Here is a 24,356-nt window from a genome sequence, read left to right as displayed (position 1 = left end):
TATTGTAGACCTCACCCCAAAGAGTTAAATTCCAAGACCTAAGTTCACAATAGAACTATGCTAAAGAATGACACTGCAGCAGCTGCTGGTGAACTTGGTACAGCCTCAGCCAAACTCAGGAAGCATCCAGAGTCCCTTCATCATCGAGACAGTGATCACAGAACAAGGTATTCTAAAATGAAAAGCACTTCCTTCTCACAACATAAGAGTTACGATTTGTGTTTTAAAGAAATAGATACTTGAACTATTGTCCCTTTTTTATGATCTGAACAGTTATTTGTATTCTGTATCTGTGGGATTTAAATTCTGATTTCCATTTTGGTCTGATTTCAGTTCCTGCTGAAAAGAAAGCAATACTCTAGGCATGGAGGGGGAGTTAACAACCTCGAGAAGGTATACGCAGGATGAATGTAGGGTGGGGAGCTGGGGTAGATATACATGCACATGAACAGATCTGAATGCTGAATGGTCTCCAGATGTGATGTTTTCAGAGAAGCAAGAAAGAGTCACAGGACCAGTTCCCAGGGCCAGTCTAGAATGCATGCCAATGCAACAGAGAGGAAGGAACCCTTTGTAAGGGCCCTTGGACAGTGGTCTGCACCGCAACTACCTCTTTTCTTTTAAAAGTGGTTGCAGACATGGGTCTTAATCTTACATAAGAATTCTGGGCTTTGGGAAGTTCCCATCATGGCTCAGTGGTTACAAATCTGACTAGTATCCATGAGGATGCAGGTTCAATCCCTGGTCTTGCTCAGTGGGTTAAGGATCCTGGGAACCTCCATATGCTGTGGGTGTGCCCCCCCAAAAAAAAGATAGAGAGACAAAAGAATTCTGGGCTGGGAGTTCCCACTGTGGCTCAGTGGGTTAAGAACCCAACTAGTTATTCATGAGGATGTGGGTTTGATTCCTGGCCTTGCTCAGTTGGTTAAGAATCCAGCATTGCTGTGAGCTGTGGTGTAGGCTGGCGGCTATGGCTCCAATTTGACCCCTAGCCAGGGAATTTCCATATGCCCTGGGTGTGACCCTAAAAAGACCCCACCCACCCACCCACCCACACTCGAATTCTGGGCTGGAGACAAAGCTTTGATGGATGCACAGTAGAGGACCAGGTGTGAAATCTTCCAGGAACATCACAGTTTAGGGAGGGAAAAGAGGAGCCTGGAAAGCATTTGGAGAAGAGGTCAGAGGTAGGAAAAGGACCAAGGGAGGCGGGAAGGGAATGGAAGGTCAGCAGGGCCAAATGCCACCCTGAGAACAGCGGTCGCTCCCAGGGCACGCACAGCACTCCTGAACTCATTATCTCCCCGTCCTGCTCCCTCCTCAAGCCTCTGTCTCTGACTCGGGCCTTTGCCACAAGCTGCAGACTCTATATCCAAGCAGCTGCAGAACATCTAAGCATAGAAGGCCCACAGGCACGTCAAAGTCCACCTCACCCTCGGCCCTGGAAATCATCCTACCCCCTCCCCACCCGAGCCAACCTGTATTCAAGACTAAAACACATTTTTAAATTGCTTTGGCCAGAATTTCCATCATGGCTTAGTGGTTAAAGAATCTGACTAGCATCCATGAGGACTCGGGTTCAATCCCTCGTCTCCCTCAGTGGATTAAGGATCCAGCGTTGCTGTGAGCTGTGGTGTAGGCCGGTGGCTACAGCTCCGATTGGACCCCTAGCCTGGGAACCTCCATATGCCACGGGGGCGGCCCTAAAAAGCAATAAATAAATAAATAGCTTTGGTCTGTTGGAGTAATACTTGCTTGAATGAAACTCCACGTGGACACGACAGTCTGGCTCCGGGATTCCAAGCAAGTATGTGAGCATGTAAGCTGTGATGAACGCCTGGAAGGAGACACACTGCAGTGAAAGGAGCGTGCTGGGTGGGGAACCTGGATGTACTTGGGGTCGTCAGGGAAGGCATTTATGCTGCGGTAACGTGATATTCTGTGCGCACATGTTTTCTGGATGCTTGGCCTCGTGTGAACCACCTTCTAAAATCTGAGGAATTTCCTGTGAGGAAATCTGCCTCCTAGACTCTCTGTAGTACAGGCATGGGACCCAGGCCCCACCAATCAGGCACAGTCATGCACACTTGAAAGACACAATTGGAAAGATTTTTTTCTTTTTTTTTTCACCAGAAGATGTGCAAGATGAAGTAGGAAGTGTGCCAAACTCTGGCTTCCCAGCGGTAGGGGTGGTGAGGGGACCAGGGGCAGAGCTGCTGGCACCCAGTCCTGATTTCTGTAGGCTGTGTTTATAGAAGTTGTGGTTTGGGTGTCAAGTTAGGGTGACCATAGCAGTGGGTTTTCACTAGCGCCTCCAGAGTGTTTGGGTGTGTACCCTGGCTGTGCTGCACCTACATCTGCCCTCTGAGCTTCTGGAGTTTCTGTGGGCTACAGACTATTACTAAAGCCCCTTTCTCAGCCAGAGTGGACTGCATTGTTTGTAACTAAACCTAACTGAATCAAGCTGAGACCTGACAGATGAGTGAGCCATGGGAGGGGCTGCTGGGATGAGAATTCCGGGCAGAGGGCAGTGAGGAATAAAAACATTGGTGGAAGGAAGTCTGTTAGAAGAGGGGAGAGTGGCACTTGATGAGGTCAGATGTGGAACCAGGCCCAGGGTCCAGTGCTGGAGTCATGGCAGGGAGTTTGTGGTTCTTTTGAAGGGCAATGAAAGTTGACCTGAGGAGTTCCCTTTGTGGCTCAGTGGTTAATGAACCTGACTGGGATCCATGAGGACGTGGGTTCACTCCATGGGTTAAGGATCCAGCATTGCTGTGAGCTGTGGTGTAGGTCACAGGCATGGCTTGGATCTGGCATGGCTGTGGCTGTGGTGTAGGCCAGCAGCTGTAGCTCCGACTGGACCCTTAGCCTGGGAACCTCCATATGCCGAGGGTGTGGCTGTTAAAAAAAAAAAAAGTTGACATGGTTCTGGCGGGGAATACAGGATGTGATTGATGCGTTCTAAAAAGTGGCTCTGTGAAGAGCACTGACAAAAAGGGGACAAGAGAGGACATGGGAAGAGCATTAAAGTTACCCCATAGCGTGGTCATGTTCACATGGCTGTGCCCTGTCTAGATCATACACTCTTCAAGCCCCAAACTGTATAATTCAAGTACACAGTAGGTGCTCAGTGTAGTAAACCAAAGTGCATATAAACACTAATGCAGAGTTCTCATTGTGGCTTAATGGGGTGAGAACCCGACTAGTGTCCATGAGGATATGGGTTCGATCCCTGGCCTCTCTCAGTGGGTTAAGGATCCAGTGTTGTTGCAGGCTGTGGTGTAGGTCACAGATGTGGCTTGGATCCTGCATTGCTCTTGCTGTGACATAGGCTGACAGCTGCAGCTCCGATTCAACCCCTAGCCTGGGAACTTCCATATGCCACATAAAAAACAAAACCAAAACAAAATAAAATACTAATACACTGAACTTTTGTAACATGTCTGCTAGGCAGGTATTGTGCCTATTCCATAGATGGAAAAACTGATCATTGGAGAGAGCTATGTGCTGTGTGCTGGGTACTGTTCTAAAAATTTATACACTCAATATACACTACAAACTAATCCTCATGGTAATCTTATGGAGCACATGCTATTTTATCCATTTTTACAGATGAGGCAATAGGCACAGAAAGGTTATGTAACAAACCCTAGGGTACAGAGCTAAAAGTGGTAAAGCTAAAAGTCATAAAGCCACGATCCAGGCAGTCTGGCTTCAGAGGCTCCACTCTTAACCACTATCACGACTGCCTCATATGGGAGTTCTACATGTTTCTATAAAAATATAAACTTAAAGGAGTTAAGGCATAATAAGAGCAACCACTAGGATAAAGATTAAATGTATAAGTTTCGAACGACTAAAGAAAAAAAAAAGCTGGAAAAAGCAAACTTTATCAAACCAAAGACAGAAATGAGAAGAAAACAACAGGAAACATGATACATAGAAAAAACAAGTTAGAATTAAACCCAAATACGCAAAGGAGTGAGATGTTACTATTAAAAGAGGAAATATCTCAAATGTGGGGGACATGTGTATATGTTTTTGAAATACTCATCTAAAACAAAGCCATTCTAACAATTCCCTCACTGGGTGTATCCTCAGAGAGGCTCTGGCACAAGTGTACCAGAAGACACATACGAGAGGGTTTACGGCCAGCACTGTTTGTAACAGCAAAAAAAAAAAAAAAAAAAAAAAAATGGGGGAAAACCCCAAACAAACAAGGATGGGACAGATGTGGAGCAAACAGAAACCCTCCCACATTGTTGGTAGAAGGGTAAACTGGTACCAGCACTGGCTAACAATTTGGCAATACCAAATAAAGGTGAATTGTGCAAACTCTTCCACCCTACAATTCCATTTCTAGATGCATACCTCCAAATTCTTGACATACGCCCAAAAAGATGTGTACAAGAAGGGCTATTAACTTGTACTGTAATGGCAAAATAGAGGAATCATTAAATTGCTAGCAACAGGAGAATGCATAAATTGCTTTATAGTCATACAATGGAGTACTATTCAGCATTTAAGATGAAAAAACTATAACTTACATGTATCAACATGGGGAACTTTCACAAATATAATTTTGGTGACAAAACAAGGTTACACGATGGCATCGTGTTAGGTTTAAAAAACATATGAAACAATATATATATATGTATATACATGGTACACATACAATACACACACACACACACACACACACACACACAGCATGTATAAAAGCTTTCATGGGAATAATAAATACTACACCCAGGGGAGGAGTTACTTTTGGGGCAAAAGAAAGGGAGAATGAGATTGCAGAAGGGTTCACAGGGGACTCCAACTCAATAGGTAACATTAAAAGCAGAAGCAAATCTGGGAAAATGCTAAAATGCAATTAAGTTAGGTGGATGGTATACAGGTGTTCATTATATGATTCCCTGTAACTTTATACATGTTTGTAATATTTCACTTTGAACATTTTAAAGAAAATGAGCTTTCAACTCGATTCTACAAAAAGAACAAAATAAACCAAAGAAATAAGGAGGAGGAACATGATGAAAGTACACAACAATAGAAGAGAAAAAACTAAGATACAGGTTATCAATAAAATCAAAAGTTGGTTCAATACATCTGATGAAGAAAAAGGAAAAAGACTCCAATAACATATATAAGAATGAATTAAGAACATGAGATCAAAAAACGTTAATACTACCATGGACAACTTTATACACACATTTGAAAATGTAGATAAAATCGGTATCTTTCTAGGAAAAAAAAATGTATCCCTTAAAAAGCCACCACAGGCAGATGGCTTTAAAGATGAATTCTTCAAAACCCAAGAACACATCATTCACATGCTATGTCTATTCCAGGGTTTGTAAAAATTAGGTACTCTGCCTGATTCATTTTGAGACCTAGCAGAAAATGATGTCAAAACTAAACAAGGCAGTTCCCATTGTGACTCAGCAGGTTAAGCACCCAACTGCTGTCTTTGTGAGGATGCAGGTTCAATCCCTGGCCTCACTTGGTGGGTTAAAGATTCCGTGTTGCTACCAGCTGAGCTGCAGTGTAGGCTGCAGATGGGCTTGGATTCAGTGTTGCTGTGGCTGTGCGTTTGGCCTCAGCTGCAGCTCCAATTCGACCCCTGACCTGGGAATTCCCATATGCCAAGGGTGTGGCCATAAAAAGAAGAAAAAAAAAAACCCACACTAAACAAGAGCAACTAAAGAAACCAGAAGACAATCTAACTTATGAATATTGACCCAAAAAAATCCTAAATTAAATACATAGCAAATTGCATCCAGCAACGTACTGGAAGAACACATACTCGGATTGTAAAGATGGCTCAGCATTAGAAAATCTATTATTGATATGATTTTCTCTAAGGTGAATACTGAAAGTATTTGGACTTTAAGAAAAAGAACTTGGCAAACTAGGAAAAGAACAAAGTGCCTTTAATTTTTTGAAAAATGTATCTACCACAAACCTTCAGAAAACATCATAAACTTTACAAAAGATGCAATCCAAATAATTTCTGCAAAGAATTAAGTACCCTTGACGCTACAGCGCTGTATTGGATTTCTGGAAAAAGCCAAAACTATTTACGGATAAATGCTTACCTACTAAGTCCAAAACTATTTACGGATAAATGCTTACCTACTAAATCCAAGAGAATTTATTAAGAATACAATGGTTTAGCGAAGCGACCTGATAGGTCAAAATAGCAAGAAAACAAATCATCATAGAGTACAATGATAGTCCACTCGGAAGACCAAACCAAAGTAGCAGCAAAACTAAGGAAAAACCTAAAAGGAAATGTGCAAAACACCAAAAAAATTGCAAGCCTTCGCTTGAATAACAAGTGAAGACTTGACTCCCTGGAGAAATAACCCCCCCGGGCCAGTGATAAGTCTCCAAAGGGGACTAGCATCAAATCTGGCCAAATTAAAGTACCGAAAACTTGGCCATTTGGTGACAACCTATTACAGAATTTGAGACTGACTCCAAAACAAAATCGTGCAAAACGTTGCCACTTGGGGACAACCTATCCCGGAACATGACCTTGGCTAAAGGTGCCTAAGGTGTGCGGCATCCCTCCGCGAGGAGTCAAGCCGCGAGCAGAACAGCAGCCCGGCCGCGCGCCGCCACCGCAGAGCACCGCGCGGCCGGAAGAGCCGCGTCGGCCCCGCCCCCTCTGTGTCGCGGGCGGGGCGTTTCCGGTGGGCGGGGCGCACGAGGTCCGCGCGGGTCCTACCTGGAGCGACACCGCGCGGCAGGGCGCCCGGCTCCGCGGCGTGGGCCGCCGCGCCCGCCCCAAAGGTCGTTTCGCCTGCAGTTTCCAGTAAGTGACGGTCCCAATCGGAGCTGCGGCTAGAAAGGGGCCGCGCTGGCATTTCTTCGGCAACCCTCCCCATCCCTCCTTTTAAGTCCCTTTCCCGTCCCGGGTCACTCCTGGTGTGTCCGCCACCCCTGCCGGCGCTTGAGCTTTCCCCAGAAGATGCGTCTTCTCTCTTGAGCGCATCGTTAATCTTAAACGGCCGCTGACCTCCTGTCTGTACGTGGGAGGGTGTGTTTGGCCCGACACTCGTTCTCAGCCCTTCCTCGTGCTGCCAGGATGACGGCCCCGCGGTCACAGTCCGCGGGAAGGCGCCCAACCTCCGCTGCTTCCCGCACCTGCCCTTTCCTGCTTCAGAATCTTCCCTCTTCTAACGAAACTCTGGCGAGGACCAGCACCTCTCTTCCCGTCTAAAGCCCCTTCTCATTAAAAAAAATCGCAGCAACGAACAAAAGAATGTCTTAAGACACCGACCTAAGTGTTTTATACTCCTATTTACTCATGGCAACAATCCTGAAGGAGAGTCAAATGAGAAAACTGAGGCCCAGAAAAGTTAAAGAATTTGCTTGAGGTAACGTGGTTTGCATGTGATGGAGCTGAAATTTGAATCCTTATGTTGCTCACTCCAAAGCCGGTCCATTTTCTCAAATCCTGGACATCCCCCTTTTAGTTGCTTCTCCTGAGGCTTTTTTTCTGAATGCGCTCTAGAAGGTGCCTGTGTATGGAGAGTTGACCTCTAAGAACTTTTTCAGGTTTTATCTGTTCCATTTTACCAGGCGTCTAAGCTCTGAACTTAGTAATATTTTGCATCCCCGATGTGTTCTTAATGCCTTCTTAAAAATGTACTCTTGGGAGTTTCTTTAGTGGCGCAGCAGAAACGAATCTGGCTAGGAACCATGAGATTATGGGTTTGATCCCTGGCCTCACTCAGTGGATTAAGGATCCGGCATTGCTGTGAGCTGTGGTGTAGGTCACAGACATGGCTCGGATCTGGTGTAGCTGTGGCATAGGCCAGCAACTGTAGCTCCAGTTCAGACCCCTAGCCTGGGAACTTCCATATGCCGAAAATGCGGCCCTAAAAACCAAAAAAAAAAAAAAAAAAAAGGACCAAAACAAGTACTCTTAACCCAGTGTGTATTCATTAATCAGCTATTTTCTCCTACCTCAGTATGGCTGTCATCACAATCACTGTTTCCAGCAAACATTTGAGCAGCTAGTTTATGTAAGACAATAAAGATAATTGCAGTTTCAAAGAACCCTGAGGTTTAGTTCCTGACCTTAAGGAGAAATATGATATTTACTCATAAGAAAATAGCAGATAAACACTAACTCACTTGCCCAGAAAGCATTCTATAGGTGTAACTTTGGGCAGAAGAGTTAAGTGCTAGACTTGTTTTTTCATCTGTAAAATGTTAAGGTTAGGCAAGTTTATTAAAATTGTGTGAATCTAAATTCAGAGCAAGGACTGCTCACACAATAGATATTAAACAAAAACAAAAACGCAGCACCTGACATAATTCAACATCCATGATTTTAAAAAAGCAGCACCATGAACCTAATAGGTTCACCTGTCTTCCTCAAGAGAAAAAGCATTTTTATTTAGTTCAACTGAGACAAGGAAAAAATTATATTTTGACCCCCAGAGTCTTATACATGTGGAGGTCATTGGTTCTTTAATAGCTGTAGAAAGGACCCAGAGGGACTAGCTGCTGTGACTTAACTTCGTGAGAGTCCTCAGTTTGCTGGAGCTTCTGACCGGCTGATCTTTGCCTGTCAACATTTTGGTTTTACAGACATGGCAGGCAGGCAGGTTTTATAGACATGGATAAGAAGTCTGCACACACAAGTTCTGAGGATGCCAGGACCGGCAAAAGTGAAGGTAAGAATCTTACTTGCTTTAAGAACTTTGGAGTAACTTAATGTACGTTCCATAAACCATTTTGTTTCTCTCTCACTTGTGGCTAATATTTGAGAGAATAATCGTGTTGCACTTTGTATCAACCTAAGGTAAACACAAACAAAAGAAAAGAGAAAAGCAAAACCAAGAACACCACCGATCCCGACATAGGTCAACATCGTGTTCTTCAGATGACTGTGTGTTTCCTTCTTCTGTATCATCTTCAGGAAGCCAAACGGATTCAAGTTTAGAAGGTATGTTTATCACCCTGTTAAGGTTTTTCATTTATAAGTTAAATGATTTAGAAAAAAAATTCATTAAAACCGCATCGTAAGAGTGAGAATACCCACTATGTGCCGGGCGTAATGGTGAACACGCCTAGTCCTTTCAGCGAAGGAACTTTCAGGATATGGACAATGAAAATAAATAGTCCATTACAATGCAGATGAGTGCTGCAGCTTGAGATGCACGTGTTGAGACAAGGAGAGCCTTATAGAGAGGAAATCTTATCCGAATTGAGAATTGGAGGATGGGTAGACATTTTCTAGAATGCCGAGAAAGTGGAATTCAGGACAGTTAATTGCAGGCTGAAGGAATTGCAAGTGCTAACCACTGTTTCTGATTCTTTCTCAAGTAATATGCCTTGCACATCCATTTCTTGATTTATCAGTGAACGAAGCAGGGTTCTTGGTTGTAAGCAAAGAAAACTGGCTCTGGCTGATTTAAATGGAAATATAATTTATTGAAAGGATATTGAGTAACTCACAGAATTGCTAAGAAGCCTAGAGAACTAATCTCTGAACGCGGATGGGAACAAAGTGAAACTTGGCCACTAGAACTGCAGGCAAAGTCACACCCCTGTCAGGGCACACTGCCACCACTGCTGCTTCTGAACCTGGATGCCTCGACTTACATTGCCCTGGGCGCTAAATATTGTTACGGTAGAATGGATTCTTCGCCATCTCTGCATCTTGGTGTCACTAGCTCCTAGGCAGTATTGACAGAGGCTAGATCACAAGTCTGTGTCCTGACTGCATAGGAAACTGGAAAAGCGAGTATCAGCCTTTTCCTCATTGATGGTAGGAGGTATGTCACCAGACGTAGGAGGGAAAATCAGATGCTGGACAATCAAAATAAAACAAATGTTCTCCACATTCATTAGCTCACAAATTACTCTTTTTTCTTACCTGCCTTTCTCTTCTCAGTGGTGATTAGTTGAATTATCATAAGTTTTTATAGTTAATTTGTAATAATAAATTTATACCTGTAATTCTACTTGTTGTTTAATCAACAAAAAGTAGGTATTTTTTATTTTTTTGTTTCATCAACAAAAGGTAGGTCCATTATTTTGCTCTCTTTAGTATAGGTGCCCCTGTCCTTTCCTCCGTCCTTTCTCCCCGTTGTCTCTTTTTAAAAAACCATTTTTACACCAAAAAAAAAAAAAAAAAGGAGTTCCCGTCGTGGCGCAGTGGTTAACGAATCCAGCTAGGAACCATGAGGTTGCGGGTTCGATCCCTGCCCTTGCTCAGTGGGTTAACGATCCGGCGTTGCTGTGAGCTGTGGTGTAGGTTGCAGACGTGGCTTGGATCCTGAGTTGCTGTGGCTCTGGCATAGGCTGGCAGCTACAGCTCCGATTAGACCCCTAGCCTGGGAACCTCCATATGCCGCGGGAGCGGCCCAAGAAATGGCAAAAAGACAAAAAAAAAAAACAAAAAAACCATTTTTGGTAGTTAACATTTTTAATCTGATCTATAACCAAAACTCTTGTATTTTTTTCTCCATAGATTCCCTTTAAATGTTCAAAGCTAATAGTCAGCATTTAAATTATTATCACCATATTACCACGTAAATATTGTTATTGCAGCGCCACGTCACGTGCTAGGATTGCATTCCCCTTTCGTGAATCTCATGACCTGATCACCATTTCTAGAGCATAGTGACATCAGCAAGCACTCTTATAGTCCATCTTTTGCCTCATAGCATGCCATGTCTTAGTATTGCTTCATATTTGTACCATGACTTTGTACAGTTTTTATTTTCCTTAGACTTTTTAGTTCTATAATTTTTTTTTTCTATTGACAGAAAGGTAATGTGACTTCACCGTAATAGGAAGATTTTCTATCCTTTCCATCATACTGTTCCATGGAGATCATTTTTTTCCCCTGAGATGTTCTTGCCTGCCTGTCGTAAATGGGCTACTTTGTACCCTCAAAGCCTGACAGATAGCCATCATCCTAGGATTTAGCCATCACCTTAGAATTTCTTCTCACTGGTCTTCCAGGTTGGAAACATTGTTTATTCAATCCATGCTTTCTTCCCTCTCTTTGTTTTCTCCCTTAACAATTAGTGTATATTGTCATATAACTTTTCCAAAATATATGTCTGGAAGGTAAATTTTCAGAGTCTTTGCGTATCTCAAAAAGTCATTATTCTGCCGTCCACACTAGTTTGAAAACAATTTCCCCTAATTCCAGTTTCCAGAGGCGGTAACTTCATATTCTTTTAGCAGTATGTTTTGGTTTCTATCTCCAAATCTTTAAGTAACTTCTAAAGACCCAGTTCACTTTTCAGTTTTAGGTTCTATGGAAAATAAAACTTAAGCTACTTTTTTTTTTCAACCACCCCCCTCATCATTCACTCCCTTCTTCTCATCCTTCTAAAAAGGACTTCATTGTCCTAACGGACTGTCTCACTCTTCAATCATTTCATTATTGTGACTTTTCAGATTCTCTGCACAATTGCACCATATTCTGCGGTTTCCTTTCTAGCACAATTTTTGGGGGTTTTCTGTCACTTAATTATTATCTTTTTAAAAATGCGTTTCATTTTGTGTTTGTGACAGGTGATAGTAAGTCTGTTGTGTTTCAGAGTGTTCGCACACATCAGGTACTCTGTTAATTTCATGTGGAAGCTCCTCTCCTGGACGCCTTTAATGTGCTCCATCTGGAAATGTGAGCAGAGCTGTAACGTTAGAATTTTCTTACCTCTTCACTCTGGGGGCTCCTTTTCCTCTCTTTTCACTTTGATCACCTGTTTTCTGGATCCTGTGAGTTTCTCTTCCTTTGTTTTCCCCTTTATTTTATTGGAGAACCTCTCCTAGTAATATAAGAAAAAGATGGGACATTTAATTCCTATTCTGTTTGTAGTTATGGGTTTATGCCAGTAAATAAATTTCCTCTATTGCTTCTGCTTCTATTGAAATGAGTAGTAACAGCAAACCAGTGCTTCCACCATAAACTAGATAAAATGCAGAGAAGTATCTAGTTAAAGGAGTGGCGAGCTGCTAAGGCAATGAGAACTAGAGGGATTGAGATTCTAAAGAGGAGAGAACTATGGAGGGGTGAAATGATACAAAAATTAGAGTTTGGGACTCAGTGGAGCCTGGCGAATACAACAGGCCCTCTGTTGAAAACCCAGGAGGGCAGGGATGCATCAGAGGTAAACTGAGCCTTACCAGGACTGTAATAAAATCACGTCAGCACCGCCCCTGACTGGGGCTTAGATCATCTATTATTCTCCTTGCTTAGTGGAAGAAGGAGGAAGATAGCATCATCTAGAGCTCCTAGAATTTTGTAACATGAAACACCTTTCTTTCTTTTGGCTGCACCTGCGGCATACAGAAGTTCCTGGGCAGGGATTGAACCTACACCACCACAGCGACCTGAAGCCACAGCAGTGACAACGCCATATCCTTAACCCACTGAGCCGCCAGGAAACTCCAGAAAAATGACTAGACATTCCAACATGACTTAAGAACAAGATTAGTGCTATGGGTCATCCAGATATTTGAGTTCGCTGACATGAATTTTACATGATTATTATTAATATGTTCAAGAAAGTAGACATTTGTAAGCCATAAAAATAACCAAATGGAAATTTTGGAATAACAAGTGCATTAACTAAAATTAACAATTTAGGGAGTTCCTGTTGTGGTGCAGCAGAAACGAATCTGACTGGTGTCCATGGGGGGACATGGGCTCCATCCCTGGCCTCGCTCAGTGGGTCGGGGATCCACCGTTGCCATGAGCTGTGATGTAAGTCATACACGTGGCTCAGATCCCGTGTTGCTGTGGTTCCCATTAGACCCCTAGCCTGGGAACTTCCATATGCCTTGGCTGTAGCCCCAAAAGCAAATAGATAAATAAATAAATAAAATTAACAATTTAGATAGATTTGCCAGCAGATTAAACACAACAGAGACAGAATAGCAACCTGGAAGTCAAGTCAAGAGAAAGAAAAAAGAACAGAAGATACAGAAGAGGGCATCAGAAACACATGAGGCCGAGTGAGGAGGTCTGACATAGAGGTGGAAGAAAGAGAGCAGAGTGAGGAAAAAGAAATATTTGAAGAGAATAATGGCCAGGTGTTTTCCAAAACCGATAAAAACACATCAACTACAGATTCGAAACTTTAAAACCCCAAACTTGGATAATACCAAAAAAAAAAAAAATCGTATTTGAGAACTTTTACTTCCAAATCAGGAATATGATTGTCCTTCACATTATAGAGTGGTTAATATGGTAGCAGATTCATAGTCTCCTTTCTCATTTTCTCCTTAAAAATTCATTTTTTATATTTCCCACTAAAGCAATAGTTGCATTCTTATAGTTCCTGCTGAGAACACAATACTTTGTGCTTTCTAGATTAAATAGAAGTAGACTTCTAGTGGACTCACAGGAATATTTTCCTTCATATGGGCTCCTAAGTGCCACGTATTTATAACACTGGGATACAATTAAAATTAAATAATTTTACTTGTTATTTATAGCTGCAAGGTTTTTTCCAACCAGCATAATAAAGTTAATTAAAATATCAATCTTGAGTTTGGATCAAGATGGTAAGAGAATGTGCAGCTGATCTTCCCCCACAAACACATCAAAATGTGGAACAATTTTCACTGATAACTAACTGGAAACTGGCAGGAGGACTTCTGTGCAACCGGTTATAAGAAAGATACATATGTAATCGCGTAGAAAGGGAAGAGGTATGATCCAGTGGAGACCTGCCTCTCGCAGGCAGAGGGAGATTACATGGGAACACACCTGCCCTGAGGAGTGAGCATTTCAAGCTGCAGATTTGGCATCCCAGTCCTGGGGTCCTATGCTGGGGAGGCAGGCCCCTTTGGCTGGTTGAAGGACTGCTGAACTAACAGAAGGGTGGTGGGAAGCTCGACCTCTGCTCATGAGGCGTGCATGGGTGCTGGTTTGCCTGCGAGGTGGGGGAGAGAGATCTGCTCTTGAGTCTGTAAGAGTTTCCCACAACCACCTTGTCACATGCCTTAGCCCGAGTTAAGCAAACCCTCTGGCCCTGCTGATTCCAGGTCACAGTGCAGATTTCTGAGGCTGGCAACTTCATCACAGCTCACCCTTACGCATGTTGAGAGCCCACATGGGTGCTGCCTGCCCTGCAGAGTGGTTTCACAACAGGGCAGAGGTGGTGGAGGCTGGGGACAGTGATTGGCTGTGAGGAACAAAGGGGATTTGCACCCAAAGCTATGTCTGAACAGAGCCACAGATGCATGAAGAGGCAGTGCACCGACCTCTGTCGGCAGCCACCTCAAGCCAAGAACTTGCAAGAGTCTCATTTGCTTCGGTTCCACCCTCGCTGGGGCAAGAGTCCTGGTACAAGGAGAGGGGAAAACGCATGCTTAAAGGGAACAAATCCAGCTTGGGCCTGGCCAACAGGGTTCCTGCTCCAGCATCTTGGGATCAGTCTGCAGTAGGACAGTGACAAGTACTGAGCAGAGGTGAAGTCCTGCCTGCACCTGGCATAAGATTTAGCCCCTCAGTCTGCAGCCTAACCCTCTTCGTCAGGCGATAGCTTGGTATACCAGCATACCCAGAGGAGAGACGTAACTTGCGTCCATATCAAATCCACCTTTCCCACCGAAACCACTGGGCACAGGTACTCTGCATAGGGATGGTCACACCTAAGAACACCGTCTCAAAAATGGGCCGAAGATCCTAAGTAGACATTTCTCCAAATGAGACACAGATGGCCAACAGGCACATGAAAAGATGCTCAACATTACTAATTATTAGAGAAATCAGAAAAACGATGTGCTATGACCTCATGTCAGTCTTAATGGCTGTCATCAAAAGGTCTATAAATTACAAATGTTGGTGAGGATGTAGAGAAAAGAGAATCCCCCTACACTGTTGGGGGGAATGTAAATTGGTGCAACCACTCTAGAAAGCAGTGTGGCGGTTCCTCAAAAAACTAAATAGAATCTGAAAAAAAGGACAGACTGAACTTTGCAGAACAGATGCTGACTCACAGACAGTGAGAAACTTATGGCCTCCGGAGGAGACAGTTTGTGGGGTGGAGGGATGTGCTTGGGCTGTGGGATGGAAATCCTGTAAAATTGGATTGTTATGATCATTGTACAGCTACAGGTGAATGATAAATTCATTTGAGTAATAAAAACAAAACAAACAAACAAAAAAGCACTAAAAAGATCTATCATATGATCCAGCAATTCCACTTCTGGGTATATATCCAGAAAAAATGAAAACACTAATCTGAAAAGATATGTGCACCTCAGTGCTCACAGCAGCGCTTTTTATAAAAGCCAAAACACAGAAGCTACCTAAGTGTCCCTCAACAGACGAATGGACAAAAAAGATGTGATATATCTATTCAATGAAATACTACTCAGCCATAAAAATGAAATTTTGCCCTTTGTAGCAATTTGAGTGGACCTAGAAAATATTATGCTTAGTGAAATGAGTCAGGTAGAGGAAAAAATTACTGCATAATATCAGCTATAAGTGGAATCTAAAAAAATAATACAAATGAATGTTTGTTGCAAAATAGAAACAGACTGACAGATACAGAAAACTAGTGGTTACCAGTGGGGAACAGGAAGGGGGAGGGACACGTTGGAGATATAGGATTAAGAAATATAAACTGCTGTGTTTAAAACAGATAAGAAACAAGGATATATTGCATAGCACAGGAAATTATAGCCACTATTTTGTAATAACTTTTAATCGATTGTAATCTGTAAAAATACTGAATCGCTATGCTGTACACCTGAAACTAATACAATATTGTAAATCCACTATACGTCGATAAATTATATCAATATTAATTCTTATGAATCCTCAAATTCTTTAATCAATAAAAATGACTTTTAATGATAGATCTAAAACTTCTAATTCTTTTATAAACTTCTAGGTGCTGCCAAGGGAAGAATTAAGAGAAAGAGAGGAAAGAAAAGCAGTAAACGGAGAAAAGAAAGAAAGGTAACTGTGGATAATTTAATACAGGAAGAAAATCTAGCTATCCGAGTATTCCGCGCTTTCTTGCTAATAGAGGAAAATAGTCTACATGGGACTTTGCAGAGCTGGAAGGAACGAGTGGTGAACATGTCGTTAACATGGAGCTAATCGAATAGTATCCTTTTTCTTTTCAAATACTGTAATCGAAGTTTCACCTTCTCAGGTGTCAGTTACCTGAAGCCCACTGTGGTCCAAAACTACTAAATGGAAGAATTCCAAAGATAGACCAGTCGTAAGTTTTCACTTTTGTCCATTCTGAGCAGTGTGATAAAATCTCACGCCATCCTACTCCGTCCCACTCTGGCCGTGAATCATCTTTGTCCAGCATATCCACGCTATGTATGCAACCCACCCCTGGGTCACCTAGTAGCCATCTTATTGGATCATCAGCTGTCACAGGACTGTAGTTCTTGTGGTCAGGTACCCTTATTTTACTTAAAATGGCTCCAAAGCCAAAGAGTAGTGATGCTGGCAATTTGGATATTCTCTTACTGTGGCTGATTTAGAAATTATACTTTATCCCAGGTATGTATGTATATGAAAAGACACTGTATATATAGGGTCTGGTGCTATCCCTGGTTTGGGGTATCCACTGGGGAGGGTTGAATCATCCCCTGTGAATAAGGGAGGAAGACTTTATTCAGAAAACTATACAAATAGGTAAAATCTTACATTTGCAATTCTTTTGATGCTCTTTATTTTTATTTATTTTTTTGGGTACACCCATGGCATATGCAAGTTCCCTGGGCCAGGGATCAAACCTGTGCCATAGCAGCAACCTGAGCCACTGCAGTGATAATGCCAGGTCCGTAACCCCCTGAACTGCTAGGGAACTCCTGATTCTCTTTATTTTTTATGTTAACATAATTTGGTTTGAATAAATGCCAATAATATAGAAATAGATAAAAGTGAATGATCAAACTCTTTTCTTTTTATTCCACTTTCCTGGGGTTATTCTTAAACATTTGTTATCTGTCCTTATATATACACATGGGAATAAATGAAATCAATTTGTAACATGCACATATGTAGTCTTATATTGCTGAAGTAGATCACCAACTTGCTTCTTTAAATTTAATGTCTTTCATATAATAGTTCATGCGTACGAAAGAATATTTGTAATATACGTAAAGTTTAGACAACATACTAATCTAATAATAATAAAGTAATACCATGAACCTATTGTTTAACTTAAGAACTGGAACATTACCAATATTATACACACCAGTATTATTCAACCTTCTTCCATTTACCTGATTCCCTTTCAGAAGTAATATTATCTTAAATTTTGCCACCTCTTCCCATACATTTTGATAGTAGTTTTATTACAAATATATCTCTAAACATTATTGTGGCACCAGAGGAGTGTGGTGTGAGAGAGGCTTAAGCTGAAATTGGTGGACTAAATCCTTGGTGGCTAGAGGTTCCCTCCTGGCAGCAACCCGCTAAGTTTTGCATGAAAGCTTGTTGACTTGTAGCCATTTCGCCCTCCTAGATTCCCTTTGGGCCTTGTTCTGCTGTAAATTCTGGTAGTGGGACACCAGCTGGCCCCCTGCCACCTGTGTGTCGGCCCCAGATGGCCCCAAGGCTCGTTCCCCACTACTCTTCTGGTCTTTGCCTCAATATGAGGTTCTCCTTGATTATCTTATTTGGAATTGGAACCCCAGACCCTGTGGGGCTCCCGCAGTTTTCTCTAGACCATTTAGCACTTCTTAATATGCTGGGTGGTTTACTTATAATGATTTTGTTTGGCGTCTGCTTTCTCAATTTGTAAAATATTTCTCTGGGGGCACATATTTTGCTGTTGGATCCCTGACAGCAGGCACATAGTAGGGCTCAGATGTTTGTGAAAGCCTGATCCATGTTCCTCTGTCTTCGTCTCTTCGACAGTCAGTCCACCCACATCACAAACATTTTAATCAGAGACTCCTTGGTCCCCTCTGGCTACAACCCCTTCCTCTAGGGAGTTTAAGAAGCTCCGCAATCCGTAAAGATGCGCCACCAGAGGCCCCACCCTCACCCATGGCTTTCTCCCCCTCCCTTCCAACCCTAGCCTAGTGCCATACTTAGAGTGGTTATGAATTAAGCTGTCCATCCACCTTCTACCCAGCAGTTTTCTAGTAATCGACAATTTTTTATTTCGGGGGAGTTAGCAAGCACTTTCCCAGCTCATTTGCAAGTACTTTGAAAGGAGGAATGTTTATGTATGAGCATAGCCCCCATTTTAACAACGCCTTTGACTGTGGATTTTAAATCTTTCTCCTGTTCTCATCAGTTGCATAGACGATAGAGAAAAGATCTAAATGCACTGAACTTGGAACGGTGCATAAGTGTATGAAGCACACACGACTCCTTACTAGCCACCAGCAGGGGCTTAAGATAAATTCTACTCCATGGGAGTTCCCCCCTTTGGTAACATAAACAGTTTCTATCCCTTGACCATTAATAATGTCTTGTCTAAGATGTTTTTGTGTTATTTTCTATGGCTCTTGCTACTTCTGCTTCCAATTTAATGTTGTTAGTTTCCTCACGTAAAACCAAGCTATTAAACTTGGTCCTACGTTTAAGGTAGTGCTTTGCAAACTTAACTAAATTAACATCTGCAGAGCAACTGGGATTACTAATACCCCAGGCCTAAAACTCACTAGGTGTGTTATATTCATGTCCTACCTCAGCCAGATGATAAATTCCTTGTGTGTTATAACAACAGCATTTTGGGATAAATCCTGAATTTTTTAGGTAGAAGAGTAAGTTTGACAACAAGGTCCTACTGTATAGCACAGGAAACTATATTCAATATCCTGTAATAAACCATATGGGAAAACTATATATGTACATGTATATATAGGTAACTGAGTTGCTTTGCTGTACACTGGAAATGAACACAACATTATAAATTGACTATACTTCAATGAAATAAACTGTAAAATAAAAAAACATTATGTTTCGTTTGCTTAGTTTGGAGCTTTATAAAATTAGTATCAGGAGTTCCCGTCGTGGTTCAGCAGTTAACGAACCTGACTAGCATCCATGAGGACACAAGTTCGATCCCTGGCCTCACTCAGTGGATTAAGGATCTGGCACTGCCATGTGCTATGATGTAGATTGAAGACACGGCTCGTATCCCATGTTGCTGTGGCTGTGGTGCAGGCTGGTGGCTACAACTCTGATTCAGCCCCTAACCTGGGAACCTCCATATGCCACAGGCACAGCCCTAAAAAGACCAAAAAAAATTGTATCATATGTAGTTTTCTGTGTCCACTTTTCCCACAATGTGTTTCGTTTCTATGATTTATTTATCTTTTCATATAGCTATAGTTCATTAATTTCTAGGGTTGTATAATATTTCGTTGTTTGAATAAAGCATAATTTATTCACCCATTGTCCCATGAATGGACATTTAGGGTGTCTCTGATTTTTTTTTTTCTATTACAAACAATACTATGGGAGTTCCTGTTGTGCTGCAGCAGAAACGAATCCAGCTAGTATCCATGAGGATGTGGGTTTGATCCCTGGCCTCGCTCAGTGGGTCGGGAATCCCATATTGCTGTGAGCTGTGACATAGGTTGCAGACACAGGTCGGATCCCATGTTGCTGTGGCTGTGGCGTAGGCCGGCAGATGTAGCTCTGATTCGACCCGTAGCCTGGGAACTTCCATATGCTGCAAGTGACGCCCTAAAAAGCAAAAGCAAAACGAAACAAAACAAAATACAATACTAATATGAATATATGCATTTTTCCTGGTGCTCATGTATAAATTTCTCTAGATTACATATCTAAGAATGAAATTGCTGAATCATGGTACTCACGGTGCTGTATGTGTTAAATACACTGTGTGTTCAAACTGCTGAGATTCTAGGGTTGTTTGTTACTGTACTTTTTTTTTTCTTTTGTCTTTTTGTTGTTGTTGTTGTTGTTGCTATTTCTTGGGCCGCTCCCTCGGCATATGGAGGTTCCCAGGCTAGGGGTTGAATCGGAGCTGGAGCCACCGGCCTACGCCAGAGCCACAGCAACGCGGGATCCGAGCTGCGTCTGCAACCTACACCACAGCTCACGGCAACGCCGGATCGTTAACCCACTGAGCAAGGGCAGGGACCGAACCCGCAACCTCATGGTTCCTAGTCGGATTCGTTAACCACTGTGCCACGACGGGAACTCCTGTTACTGTACTTTAATATAATATTTCCTTGTCTAACACATTGAATGTGGTTGTTCAGATCACGTACAGTCTTTCTGATATTTTGTCTTTTCTATCAATTACAAAAGATGTTTTAAAATCTTTTACACTGACTTTTACACTGTTCTGTCATGTATTTTATTTCTATATAACTTTCAAATTCCAGGAAACAGTATCCCAAGTCAGAAGCTAATTCATTAGTGTATTTTTATTTTAAAAAATGAAAGACATGAAATGAACTTTCAAATCAAGAAATTAGAAAAAGAACAACTAAAATACAACTGAAAGGAATATGGAAGAAAGGAAATGGTAAAGATAAAAACTTCAGTGACTTTTAAGAGAAAGGGAAATGAGGCTGTAGATTAACCCAAGAGTTGAATTAAAAAAAAAAAAAATCCCCAAGTTCCCATTGTGGCTCAGTGGAAATAAATCTGACTAATATCCATGAGGATGTGGGTTTGATCCCTGGCCTCGCTCAGTGTTTTGGGGAACTGGTGTTGCCTCAAGCTGTGGTGCAGGTCACAGATGCAGCTCAGATCTGCTGTGGCTGTGGCTGTGGTGTAGGCCAGCGCTACAGCTTTGATTGGACCTCTAGCCTGGGAACTTGTATATGCTGCAAGTGCAGCCCTAAAAAGAAAAAAATAAAATAAAATGGTCAAACCTTGACAAACCTACTGAAAAAATGAATATAGAGAAAGGTAAAATGAGGGTAGGTGTAGCTGTAAATATTTGAAGTGGGCAATGGGAACAGTTGTATGCTAAGGTGTGAGTATGAATCTGTCCACAACAGGTGCACAAGAAATCTGACTTTATTTTTCTGAAATTCATCTAATGTTCTGCTGAAGCTCTAGCTTATTGGAGAGGATGAACTCCACTTGGGAGGTTCTGCCTTGAGTCTAATGTCAGAGGTAGAGGGATGAGGAGGTGGGAGGCGGTCTGTGAGTTTCCCAGGCGTGGGTGAGGGGAAGATCATCACCTGGTGCCCCATGTTATCTGTTCACACAGGAGGCATCTTCCGAGATGTCCATCATTCTGTCTGGTCCTCCGTCTTTGATCCGCACCATTTGCCACTGAGACATCATCATTCCTGTCTGCCTAGTCCTTTCAGGTACAGTGGCCCGCTTTCTGTTACATCCATGTCCCATGTAGGGCACGTGCATAATTCTGCTCCTCACTGCCAAGCAGAGGCACTCAGTGCAAGGCTGTTTAAAGCCTGGGCAGCGTAATCTCCCCTCCCGGTCATTTCTCCTCTAATGTCGTGTTACTACCCCAAGGCTCAGGTACAGCCTTTTTTGTCCCCACTTAGGTTACTCCTATTTCTGTGGGTCTTTACTGCTTCCCCGCTGCTCTGTGAATTAGGCTACGGGGCCTGTCTTTGGGGATCTCTCAATGTCTATACTCTTCTTACTTCCCTGCAATGTCTTCTTCTTCCTTAGTCTGGACAAATTTCTTTTTGGTCTCATGGTAGCTTGGGGTGGGGTGCTCGGGAGGTGAGACTGAGTGTGGCTCTGTCGAGTTATATTTCTCCCAAATATTTTATCTATGTATGGAACCTTCTCTATTTCCCTAATGGCTCACATTTTTAGAGATCAAGTTCAGAAAGACTCCTTTTTTTCTTTTTACTACCCTGGTTTATCCTTTCCCTAAAGTAAAGAGCTCACAACTACTTTGCTGCTTAGAAGGAATATGAGAGGAGGGATAAGGAAAAGATGAACTAGTAGGAGGAAAAATTAGCAATATTTCAAAAATATCCTGTCACATAAAAACTTGTCGAAATGACAGGCTGGTAGAATAATATTTGCTAATGTTTATCAAACACTCTGCACCATTTTTAAAAGAACTTTACATGTATCAACTAATCTAATCATTACGATAATAATTAAGTAGGTACCATTATTACTCCGTCTTTAAGATAAGGAAACAGAGATACGGAGAAGTCAAGTGATTTAACTAAGTTTTGTTCAGTAGTGTCAGAACTTGTATTCAAACTCAAGAAGATTGGGTCTGTAGTCCGCTTTCTAAACTACTATGTCTTGGAGTTCCTGTTGTGGCTCAGCAGTTAAGTTGTCTCTGTGAGGATGTGGGTTCCACCCCTGGCATTGCTCAGTGGGTTAAGGATCTGGTGTTGCTGCCACCTGCGGTATAGGTCACAGATGCAGCTCAGATCCCACATTGCTGTGGCTGTGGTGTAGACCTGTAGCTGCAGCTCCAATTCAACCCCTCGCCCAGGAACTTCCATATGCCACAGGAGTGGCGATAGAAAGGAAAGGAAAGAAAGAAAAATAAATTACTCCGTCTTTTGTTTTCAAATGATTCCCCAAGGAACATTTGGAGATGAGGGGTATGGAAATAGTTTTCATAAAGACTGGGGAAAGTTACTGGCATTTAGTGAATAAGGACTCAAAATGTTAAGTGTCTTGTAGTATGAGGGATGGGCTGAGCAATAGAGAATTGAGCTGTCCAAAGTGTAAATAGAACTCCTGTTGGAAACACTGTGCTGTACTGTACTACCTCTGAATTGCCAAGACCGACTCAAAAAGTTCAGAAGAAAACTCATAGACTACTCCTCTTGAAAGAAGTTATAAGTGTTATTTAAAAAATGGGTAGGCAGATGTTCTATTCAGTTTTTTTTTTTTTTTAAGGTTTTCAGGGACTAGGTGAGTCTCATAATATGTATAACAATCTCTTCTAGAATGCCTCATTTTTTTTGCTTTTTAGGGCCACACTTGTGGCATATGGAAATTCCCAGGCTAGGGGTCGAATTGGAGCTACAGCCGCTAGGCTACACTACAGCCACAGCAACGAGGGATCCAAGCAGTGTCTGCGACCCACACCACAGCTCATGGCAACGCTGGATCCTTAACCCACTGAGTGAGGCCAGGGATTGAACCCGTGACCTCATAGATACTACTCAGGTTTGTTAACTGCTGAGCCACAAAGGGGACTCCCTAGAATGGCTCAGCCATTAATTGATTTTATGAAGCTTATAAAATACAGACAAACTAGATTTTTAGAACTATCACTAGAGATAAAGGGGGACATTTCATTATGATAAAAGGGTCAATATATCAGGAAGCTACAGCACTTATGAATGTACCCACACTGAAGTGAGTGAATGGTACCCTCCCCCGATTCAGGTCCCCCCAGAGCCTCAGAGTGCGACCTTACTTGGCACTCGAAATTAGTTAAGATCATGCTGGAATGGGGTCGGGGGAGGGACCTAAATCCAGTGGCTGGTGGTATTATAGGGCGAGGAGAGGGCACACAGAAATGAAAAGGGAACAAGACCATGTGACTACCAAGGCAGTGAGAGAAGCTGTGCTGTGCCACAGGCCAAGGAACACGTGGGGCACAAGAAGCTTGAGGAGGCAAGAGAGGATTCTTTACTAACTAGGGCCGTCACAGGGAGCATGGCTCTGCCAACACCAAGATTTTGGACTTCTGGCTTCCAGAACTGTGAGAGAATAAAATTCTGTTTTTTGTTTGTTTGTTTGTTTGCTTGTTTTTGCTTTTTAGGGTCACACCTGCAGCATGTGAAAGTTCTCAGGCTTGGGGTCAAATAGGAGCTGCAGCTGCTGGTCTACACCACAGCCACAGCCACACAGGATCCGAGCCGCATGTGCAACCTGCACCACAGTTCAGGGTAACATCAAATCCTTAACCCACTGAGTGAGGCCAGGGATTGAAACTGCTTCCTCATGGATACTAGTTGGGTTCATTACTGCTGAGCCACAATGGGAACTCCTAAAATTGTGTTGTTTTAAGCCAGTTAGTTTTTGAGAATTTGTTCTAATGGCCCAAGAAACTAATACACCTAAAAACAGCCCCCAAATATATGAAACAACAACTTACAGAATTGAAAGGAGAAATAGTTTAAATTGATGGATATTCCATTATCCTTCTTTTAAGAATTGATGGAAAAAAACAAATTCAGTAAGGATGTAGAAAACTTGAACAACCCTGACATGAAAGTGTATCTCATCGTTACGTTTAGAATGGATATGCAAGACCTGGCGGAGCGGAGCCGGGAGGGCCTGTGCAGGGTGGAGGCCGTTGGAGTCACTTTTCTGCTGCCAGGGCCTTTGCCGGCCGCTCTGCTCCCAGCACGCCCCAGCCATGCTCTCCGCCCTCGCCCGGCCTGCCGGCGCCGCGCCGCTCTCTGCCGCAGCTTCAGCACCTCGG

At 42.6% G+C, this 24,356-nt stretch overlaps 1 protein-coding gene across 1 annotated transcript; it reads left to right on the top strand.

Annotated features, from left to right (window-relative positions):
- Window positions 1–67: 67 nt before the first annotated feature.
- LOC125112198 (uncharacterized) lies at window positions 68–24,356 on the top strand. The gene is made up of 7 exons (XM_047754412.1): window positions 68–167; window positions 6,586–6,823; window positions 8,611–8,696; window positions 8,825–8,968; window positions 15,894–15,961; window positions 21,180–21,282; window positions 24,169–24,356. Exons 1-6 carry the CDS (start codon window positions 68–70, stop codon window positions 21,246–21,248), a joined length of 705 nt encoding a protein of 234 aa, XP_047610368.1. The 3' UTR covers window positions 21,249–21,282; window positions 24,169–24,356.

The sequence above is a fragment of the Phacochoerus africanus genome, chromosome 11 (genome assembly GCF_016906955.1).
Source record: "Phacochoerus africanus isolate WHEZ1 chromosome 11, ROS_Pafr_v1, whole genome shotgun sequence".
NCBI classification, from domain to species: Eukaryota; Metazoa; Chordata; class Mammalia; order Artiodactyla; family Suidae; genus Phacochoerus; species Phacochoerus africanus.
Note: the sequence above shows the minus strand (reverse complement) of the source record. Positions and strands in the feature narration are given on the sequence as shown.

Bases quoted from the DNA above. Each gene is read 5' to 3' on its own strand.
- LOC125112198 (XM_047754412.1), top strand. From the start codon at position 68: ATGACACTGCAGCAGCTGCTGGTGAACTTGGTACAGCCTCAGCCAAAC. The intron at 168-6,585 runs GTATTCTAAAAT...TCCCTCCGCGAG, and splicing joins GACAGTGATCACAGAACAAG to GAGTCAAGCCGCGAGCAGAA. The intron at 8,697-8,824 runs GTAAGAATCTTA...TATCAACCTAAG, and splicing joins CAGGACCGGCAAAAGTGAAG to GTAAACACAAACAAAAGAAA.